We start from the raw sequence: 9,579 nt of genomic DNA, 5'->3' as shown, positions 1-9,579 counted from the left end.
AGGAAGAGCAGGGGGAGGAGGAACGGCAGGAGAAGGAGGAGCAGTGGGAGGAGGAGGAGGAAGAGGAAGAGCAGCATAGCAGTCCCCCACCCCCATCACAGCCATTGTCAATGGCATGCACTAAAAGCTCCAAGGCAGTGGCTCTGAGGCCCAGGCCCAAGCTCAGAAGTAGAGAAGGCGCCCATTGTCTCCCCCACACAGCCCCTCAGTCCTCAGGTGTGGATTTAGAAATGATGGCACTTGGCCATTTGGGTAAGTGCTTCAGAAGCAAGCAGATGAGAGCGACTATACGGACCTTAGCGAAGTCACCTCACACAGCTCTCTCTTCAAAATCTACCCAAAGTTTTGACAAGTGACCCAGCAGTGCTGACCTCTGCGACTCCCTCTCTGTGCACGTGACTGCAGCTGGCCTGAAGCCCGGAGGAGAAATTTTCTGTAACCACTCAGGTTAGGATCAGGGCGCTGGGGTCAGCCTGCCTGGGCTGACCTTGGTGTCATCACTCTCTAGTGGTGTGGCTTTGGGCAAGTTACCTAACCTGGGGACTCTGAGGAGTAATTCACAGACCCTCTTCTCACCTCAGTTTCCGAACTTGTCCATCTGGACAAGACAGAGGGGGCAGTAAGGGCAGACTCCAAGCCTCATGCTGGGACTCACCCTCCCATCCGGCAATGCTGGGCCAGGCGGGCTTCTCCGGGGGGGGTGCTTCCCAGAGAGGGCCTGATGCATGAGAACAGAGGACACCCACTCCCTGCACGGGGCTTGCTCTTTCCACATGGAGCCACATCAGCAGCAAGAAGCAGTGCTCCCCAACACTTAGCCTCTCTGGGCCCCACATCCCCATATGTCAAGCAGGGATGATGTGACGACTGACCTCATTAAGACTCTGGTGAGAATCAAATGCTGGTGGAGAGTGTCACCCATGCCTGCAGAGTCACTGCCCAATGACTGCCTGTGTTACCGTTACTATTGCCAGGGGCTGAGCACAGGTCTGACTCCAAGATGTCTTCTCACGGTGGGCTGCAGTCTACAGGCCACAGCTGGGGCCAGCAGCACTCGGACTCTTGAGAGGACGCTGAAAGTCTTGGGAATTAGGACGTGAGGACAGATGCCAGTTCCTGGTCGCTTTCTGTGACACTAATGTTTGCAGGAATGACACTGACCATGACACTCAGGAGGCACATCCGCTTATCTACCTAAATTCAGCTCTGCTGGGGAAAGCTGACATGTTCAAAGATAAACCAAGATGGCTTTAAAAGAGGAAAGGGCATGGACAATTCTGGAACGTCAGGTTTTCTTCTAGCATGAATGCAAAAGGATGTGCTGGCAGGGGCATGAGCATTGCCCCCACCCCAACCCCCATATGCATCCAGGCCTGAGACTCTCATCTACCCAGAGGTGACGTGTCCGGCAGCCATGGCCGATTCCCATGTGAAACTGCCCTGCCCCCTCCCGGACTGCAGGAGGCCTCGATTCAATTGTTCAGTAGACATTCAGGGCAAGCCTGCTTCGTGTCAGGTCTGCTGCTGGTGCCAGGATGCAAGGGAGCCCAGCCTTGCACACCCAGGCTGCCATGCCAGCTCTTGTCCATGGCAGGGTGATCGGCCCCAACAAGGAGCCACAGAAACTGGTCAGCTACAGCTGCACGTGAATGATGGGGGAAAACACCTAACTGGAGGGCTGACCTCATCCCTGAGGAGCTGACCACAGTATAGATGGGGTAGCAGGAGGACCCAGTGTGGGGACGGCCCTGCAGTGGGGAGGCATTCGGTGTATTCTGAGAGCCTAATGCAGGCTGCAGCGCCTTGGAGAGGCAGGCAGAGGTGACACAGGGTCTCTGAGCAACTTCAGTGAAGGTCTTAGGGATCTAGCTGGAAGGCCCCTGGAGACTGCTGAGGGATTTCTGAGCAGGTGATGTGAGGGGAGGGGCAGTGAGGTCAGAGAGAAGAAGACTCATTAATGTGAGTTCCAGTAAGGGACAGGTACTGGCAGGTGGACGAGATGAGGTGATGGGAAAAAGATTCCAAGCAGAAAAACAAGCCAGCCTAAGAAAGTTGGAAGTGGCCGATTCAGATGAAGCAGACTTCACCTACCTTCCCCCAGCACTGGCTTCAACGCATTTGACAGCTGGGAGTGAGCAGAACTCCAGAGGCAGAGGGGAAACATGTGTCCCCTGGGAGTGAATGCAGTGATAACCCTCACAAGAGGGGGAAAGTCACATGCATCAAGCTACCTCTCCCCCCGCCTCCTGCTGGGACAGCAGCAGAACTCATAAGCAAAGACAGGCAAAAAGATGGAATACCACTTGCCAAAAATAGGAGGAAAATGAATCAGTGTAATTAGTATTGAGAAAACAAGCTTTTCCCAGACAATATTTTAACCGGAAAGAAGTGGATTGTGGTGATTTAATTAGGGAAATGCCAGAAACAAATTATACTGTAAGACTTAAGAACATGAACCTGCTAATGAATGTGGCCCAGAGAAGTTTGGGAAGATGGCTGGACATTCCAAAATGAGCAAACATGGCCCCAAAGGGGAAATGAAACCAATTCTCATTCTTCTCCATAGTTACAGTAGTATCTCTGTCTCTCAGCTCCCCCTGATCTCTCAGAAGCAGCACAGTGAAGCTGCCTCTCTTGGACTTCCCAGGTTCAAGTCCCAGCTCAATTACTTACTAGTCTGACTTTCAGCAAGATGCTTAACCTCTCTGTGCCTCAGTTTCCTCATCTGCAATTCTGGATAATTTTAGTACCTCTCTCAGAGGACTATTGTGAAGAAATAGAAGTTAATATATGTGAAGCACTTAGATTCTATATTAAATAGAAGTTGGTATTTGCAAATCATTTGGAAAAGTGACTGACATACAAGCACTATGTAAATGTTATTCTGTTTATTATCATTGCCACTGGATAAAAAGGGACCACAGATGTCCCTCTGCAAAGCACCAGCACTCAGTACTCTTCATGTAAAGCAGACCTGGTTCATGTCCTTCCTCAATCCAGTAATGCAAGGGTTACAGGCTTCCTGAACTCTTCTGCCTGTGCTGAAGTGCCTGGCAGATCAAGCCTGTCCTATAGGTGGAGGCTGCCTAGCCTTGCTGTCCCCATCTGCCAGGTCATAGGTACAGGCCAAGGCAAGGATGCCACCTGGTTAAGCAGCAGCATCTGGGGGACTTTTATTGACCATGAACCCCAGACCTGAATCAGGAGTCTAATGAAAAGCCTAAGAACCATGGAATAGATGATTCCAGAAGCCCTTCCTAGCCAGTGTGATTCAGATTTCCTGTGTTCCTTTCCTGTTGTGAATGGAGACGTCCATTCTCCTCCTGCACTTAGGTCTCTGCTTACCTGTTACCTTGGAGCCGGGCTCCCCCTGAGCATCTGACTGTGACCCCTCACTACCACCCTCTATCTCTCTACTCTGGATTTTTCTGACAGCATTCATTCCTCCTGATGTATTATACACTTAATTGTTCACTGCATGCCTTCCCCTGCTTGCTGGTAAGCTCCACGAAAGCCAGGCTTTGCCTGTTTCCTTCTCTGTTCTAGAACAGTGCCTGATGCCTGATACACAGCAGGTGTTTCAAAAATATCTGTTGGACAGAATTTCAGATCATGCAGAGGGGGATGTGCATGTTCTGTCTTAGAGCCTGCAGATTATTTTCCTGGGAAATTTATAACAACAGTTCTGTCTACACCAGGTTGTCAGGTTGTTGCAGTGGGTCAGAGCTTGGGACTGGTTTTATCAGGACTTTCAAAAGGTCTGTGTGCCATGTACCTCAGAATTTCTTCTGGTGCTTATTAAAAATGCAGCTTCTCAGAGCTTATTCCAAATCTACTGGATAGAATCTCTGGGTACCAGGGAGGGGCCCAAGAATATGGATTTTAATGATGTCCTGGTGATACTTAATATAGGATCCCCAGCCTGAAAGCCCCGATCTAGCTTGTGGTGATGCTCCTGGCACAGACAAATTCTATGGATCTGAACTGCTATATTAAAATACTTCACTTTTCCACTGCTTCGGATGCCCAACAAACAGGTCACGACAGAAACCAACAATGGCATCTATGAAGATCATGCTAGGGAAAACAGAGACAGTACAGACAAGTCCTACCCCCAGCCAGGACTCTGCTGGTATATAAACCTGGCTGGCAGGCAAGGCTGTGTTCCAGACTCAGGTTGTCCCCCTCCCAAATATTCCTTGACAGGTGGGTGCATATTAGGCTCAGGCCTCACTTCTGGGTCTGGAGAGGCTATGTGGGGTGCCACAGTGTGTTAGACTCAATCAGGAGAGAATTCAATTCTCTCCAAAGGAAGGTGGAGAGAATTTCAATTCACCCACATTCCTAGTTTGGCTGCAGACAAACAGCTAAGGAAGCTGCTTGGTAGGAGAGTGATGACTCCTGGTCCAGCATGGGAGGCACCTCTCCCCACCTGGGTGGGGCTGCAGGGTTGATGTGAGCAGTACTCACCGGGCATCACACCTTTGATGTCACTCTCAGGGTTCATGCAGTTCTTCTGTGTGAAGTGCAAGATCAGCTTCTTTGCAGACTCAAACTGCTGGGTAGCCATCAGCCACCGGAGGGACTCGGGGAATATCCTTCAAAGAGACAAAGGGAACTGGTGAATGTCTTCAACTCTGCAGGGCATCCAGAAGAACAGCTTCTGTCCTGAGCCTGGAAGCTTCACAGGTGGGCGGTGTTCATTCCTACCCACGTGCAGTGAAGGCCAGTGAATGCTCAGGACTCTCCTGAGCCAAACCATAGCAGTAGACGGTGTCTAATTGTTTTTTTGAGAAAGTATAAAGCTGGGGTGCCTGGGTGGCTGAGTCAGTTAAGAGTCTGACTCTTGGTTTCGGCTTGGGTCACGATCTCACCGTTTCACAGGTTCGAACCCCGCATCAGGCTCTGTGCTGATGGCGTGGAGCCTGCTTGTGATTCTCTTCCTCTCTCTCTGCCCCACCCACTCATAGGGTCTCTCTCTCTCTTTCTCTCTCTCTCAAAAATAAAGTTAAAAAAAGTATAAAGCTTACGATTTTTAAAATGTGGCACATAGGAATAACATCCTACCAATTATATCAAGAAATCAGTGTAAACTCTTCCAAATAACTATGTGTTTCTAAAGCATATTTAAGCAGTTTGTTGAAGGGCTGCTTTTGTTATATGTTGTCATGAAAACAAACATTAATAGAATTATTTTAAGTTTAAAAAATGCCCGGCACGAGCAACTGGACAGTTATTTTCAGTTTTCGAACATTTCACAGGACTTGCCTATAGAATTATTTTCATCTTGCTGCTAACTACATGCCACACTGCTCTGAGATAATGCTGCAAGACAGCAGTTTTCAAGTTTTATTAGCAACAGATTCCTTGTTTGTTCTTAGTCTGAAATCTTGTGAGGATCCCAATAATAATAAAAAAAAAAACCACTAGTGTTTTATTATCAAAGCACTTTCTAAGTTTCCTTTTATGACGACATTTACAAGTCAGCCAAACAGAACCATGTGCCTATTTGGAGCAGGGTCAGCTCGCTTTTTCTGTACAAGGTGAAAGTCAATATTCTAGACTTTGCACACGACGAGGTCTCTGTGATAATTTCTCAACTCTGCCATATGCGGAAGCGGCCACAGACAGCACATGCAGGAACAGGGGTTCCCTATGTTCCCTTAGACCTTTATTATAGGGGAGGTGGCCCCCCTAATTGGGAGAAAAGCAAAAGCTAGAAATCAGGCCAGGGCTCCAGCTATCACCATACTTTACTTCAGTTACACAGTATCAAGGAGTCATGGCGAATGCTGCTGAGACGTTACTATTGTAACTGCTCCATGCTGGCCATACTAGCTCTGGAGAGTCTCTAATTAAAGTAATCCAGAAGCTGGATTGTAAATCTTCCATTTCTTCATGCAGGATCCCAAACACAACTATTAAATCAAGCTCATTTTCTGCGTCCTCTAATCTGTCTGATCAAGTTATTGAGCTCTGAGAAGTGGGTTAAGCTGCTCCTGACTGTAGATTTTAGGTCCTGATTTGGGTAGAGAGCACTCCTTGCACAGGCCATTCTGAGTGGCCGGCCCCACGGCGGGTGATGGTGGGGACCTGTGTGTTGATCAAGGTGCTTCTATAAACAACGCTGGGGAGGCTGGATAGAGAGCCTCAGGCCAACCAAGAAGCACCCCCATTTCCGGATGCCCCACACGACAGCCCCCAACGTGGCGGGACACCTGTCATGGCACTTGACTACTGGGCACAGCGACAGTGCAGGGCCTCTTCGGCTCCGCATGGCTGTGGCCTCAGCGTGGGACCAGGGGGCTGCGTGGACCATGGTGTGCCGTTCAGGGTGGGGGGCAGCGCACAGGCCCCATCGCCAACACCAGCACACAGCTGCCGCCTTTCTCACATGGGCACGTTTGCAGGTGGTCCAAATATGCTTCGCCACTTTGGGAGAATCTTGTTAAAAGGCATCCCAGGACACCAGCTAATGTATTACTCTGACAACATGGTGGTTTTGCAGGTGGTCTCTGAAGTGTAAAATATGGTATACAACATGAGAAAGCTTAGAGTTCTTTTAAAATAATTGAAAATAATTTATATCCAATGTTTATGGAACTCTACAGCAGGGAGTGGAATTTGAAAATCAAGACCATAAACAAGCATGATGAGAGAGGAATAGGGCCCAGAGCACAGGAGGCAGCAGTGGGGAGGAGCACAGCTCACCTCTACCCCGAGGCCGATCCCCAGGTGCCCAGGGCTACAGGCACAGGGCCAGTAAACAAGCAAGGAGCGTCATCCACCAGAACACAAGGTTTGCATGTCCCCAGCACGCTGAGGTCCTTGGCCTCGATTTACCCTAAAGTTTTGCCAACAGGGTAGGGCTAGTTGTGGAGAACTGTAGGGAGATGCTTACTGTGAACAGTTTTGATCCCTGAATGGGAGGCAGGTGACAGTTCTGGGAAAATACAAAGTGATGTCTATTTGATGCCATTTTGTCTTCAAGGTAAAGCCCTGCATTACACATAAAAAGCCAACATTTTTGTTACTGAAATCCCATCAGTCTAGGCATTAAACTCCAGTGAGGACAGCTGCTCACCTCTTACCAGGACCCACAGAGCCCTTGCCCTTCAGGAGAAGAGGTTTTTTTCCCCAGAGACCACAGTCCCATGGGGAAGGAGTCATGTGCAGTCTGGCGATGCAGAGGCTCATGGGTCTCAGGGATGCTGCCCCACCCGGCTGGCTGCCCCTGTCACCCTCTATCACTTGTTTTGTCTCACCCAAATTGTGCCTGAGGACAACAGACTTTGGGTAACTAAAAATGGCTAAGAATAATTAAATACCCTTTACGAGAAATGACAATGAGGAAGATTCTTCCTGGAGAATCTTTGAGACTTGCAAAGCTTGTGGAAGAGGCTTCAAGGACAGTACCTTTGCAAATGCATGGCATGATCTTTGCATTTAAGAGGTGGGTGTGGGCCTGTTCTGGAGCTCAAACACCCATTCAGTCACCAAAGTATTTTTTTCTAACATGTGTTGATCATCCCAAATGGATGTATCCCTGACCACAACGTCAGAGTCCTGTACAAGGAGATCTCTGTAAATAAACAGGTAGATGGACAAAGTAAATAAGTAAACACACACACACACACACACACACACACACACACATACACACACACACACACGATTTATAAGTGATTTGGAGAGAAGCCTGTGCAGTATGGGACACAACTGGGGCCAAGAAGAGTGAGCACTTGTAGAAAGGAGGTGCAGGGAAGACTGTTGGGCAGCACTGTGCTTGGGCTCCTTAGGGAGACGGGCAGGTACTACAGCATGGCTGTGGGAGGGGTGTGGGGACAGGACCCCAAGAAGAGGTGCAGGATGTGAAACAGCATGTGTCTGGTGAGGGGTGGGGCTGCAAGCTGGTAAAACGGAATGTTGGGGGTGAGGTGAGAAGAGAGAGGAGAGGGAGAGTGGCAGGACCCAGGCAGCAGAGGCTCCTGAGCGCCCTGGAATCTCATGAGTGGCGGCCGTCTGACCAGAAGGACCTGCAGTGAAGAAGCAGTGCTCTCTGGGGAGACTTGAGCATGAGAACATGGGCCGGCTCCCATTAGCCACCCAACCCTGCTGCCAATGGCAAATGGCACTGCAAATCACCTTCCCTAGGGCTAGATTTATGACCACCAGGCACCCTTCTGCATGTTTCCCACATACTAAGCTCTGTCAAGCTTGTGATGGGGTAGAGTAATACTACCCCCATTTCACAGATAAGGACAATCAGGCACAGAAAGTCCAGACCTTTAGTTAAGTGGCAGAGCTTGATCAGAATCCAGGCAGTCTGACTCAGGAGCCCACATCCTTAACCTCAGTGGCTGCGGCAAGGAAACATACTCCACATGCCCAGATGGTGTTTAGGTGACAGCAGCTCAGGAGGTACCGTTCTAGTGATGCTTCCTCAGGTGTTCCAGAAATCCACAAGCCCGATGCGCACATGCATGGAATAATGAAGTTTTGTGATGCCCTCCACATATTTAAATTTACTGCAAAGTCATAAAGAACTTGTTGGCCCATCGGCCTCTGAGAAAGCCCAGAGATGGCTTTTTAGTTTGGATAACATGTAGTGTGGCCACGTTATGGGAATTTAATGAAATCTCTCCTGACAAGTACATAATGTAATAACACCATGCAAATTAAAAAGCCGGCTGACAGCCCAGGACCTGGAAGGAATGCAGCTGAACCTTAGAGAAATTGATCATTTTCAACAAAAATAAAAGATCACAGCAGGCAGTGGGTGGCCACGTCTGCCTGGTGTCCCCTCCTGTGTAGATATGGTGAGAAAGTGGCCGTGAGAGTGACTTCTGCTACCACGAAAGGTAACCTGGCAGAAAAGCCACAGTGGCTTCTCTGGGAGATAGCTTTGCAGATGGCTGCTGGAGGAGGCCGTGCCTCCGGAAGAAGGAAGTGTCCACGGAGCAAATGGCTTGCCTCAACCCCCAGGAGCAGAGCAGGAAGTTTCAAAAGCTGCAAGCATTTAATTCTTTCAAGCTCAGTATGAGGTATTATTATTATTATTGTTATTATTATTATTATTATTATTATTCCTCTTTTACAGATGGGGACACTGAGGCAAAGAAAGTACAGGCACATGGTCCAGCTTGCACAGCTGGTAAGTGACAGAGGTGAATTTGAACCCATGACTAGAGAGGTTGGGATCGCTCCAAGCCAGGTGGTTCAATGAACCCCAGGGCTTCTGCAAGAAGGATGTAGGCAAATCTGAAGTCTCCACTCGACCTGCTCTGGTCTTAAACCCTGCAAAGGAAGTGAGCAAAGAGCACAGTAAGGGCGGATGGAGGACCCTGTCAGGCAGACATCTCCTCCCTCTGCTGAAGATCACAGGTCTGATGGGCCTTTCGCCCCAAGGCAAATGATGGATTGTTCTGAGGCCTTCTCCGAGCTACATCAGGATGGTTAGAAGGTCCCTGATTCTTCAGTCACAATTTCAGAATCCCAAAGGTTCTGAAATCCAAAAACCTTACTGATTTAATTCACTTGGCCATGAAGCCTGAACTGGCCTGACCTCACCAGAGGCAG

The 9,579-nt window shown here is 49.1% G+C and overlaps 1 protein-coding gene across 2 annotated transcripts in view; it reads right to left on the bottom strand.

The window, feature by feature from the left end:
- The window catches only part of SLC22A23 (solute carrier family 22 member 23), a 181,943-nt gene that overhangs the window by 25,416 nt on the left and 146,948 nt on the right, over positions 1-9,579 (bottom strand). For both annotated transcript variants that reach the window (XM_049655095.1, XM_049655096.1), the window contains exon 5: positions 4,471-4,598. In XM_049655095.1, the coding sequence (XP_049511052.1) occupies positions 4,471-4,598 (128 nt within the window). The remainder of the gene's footprint in view (positions 1-4,470; positions 4,599-9,579) is intronic.

Source organism: Panthera uncia (assembly GCF_023721935.1).
Source record: "Panthera uncia isolate 11264 chromosome B2 unlocalized genomic scaffold, Puncia_PCG_1.0 HiC_scaffold_25, whole genome shotgun sequence".
NCBI lineage: Eukaryota > Metazoa > Chordata > Mammalia > Carnivora > Felidae > Panthera > Panthera uncia.
This window is presented reverse-complemented; position numbering and strand designations above follow the sequence as displayed.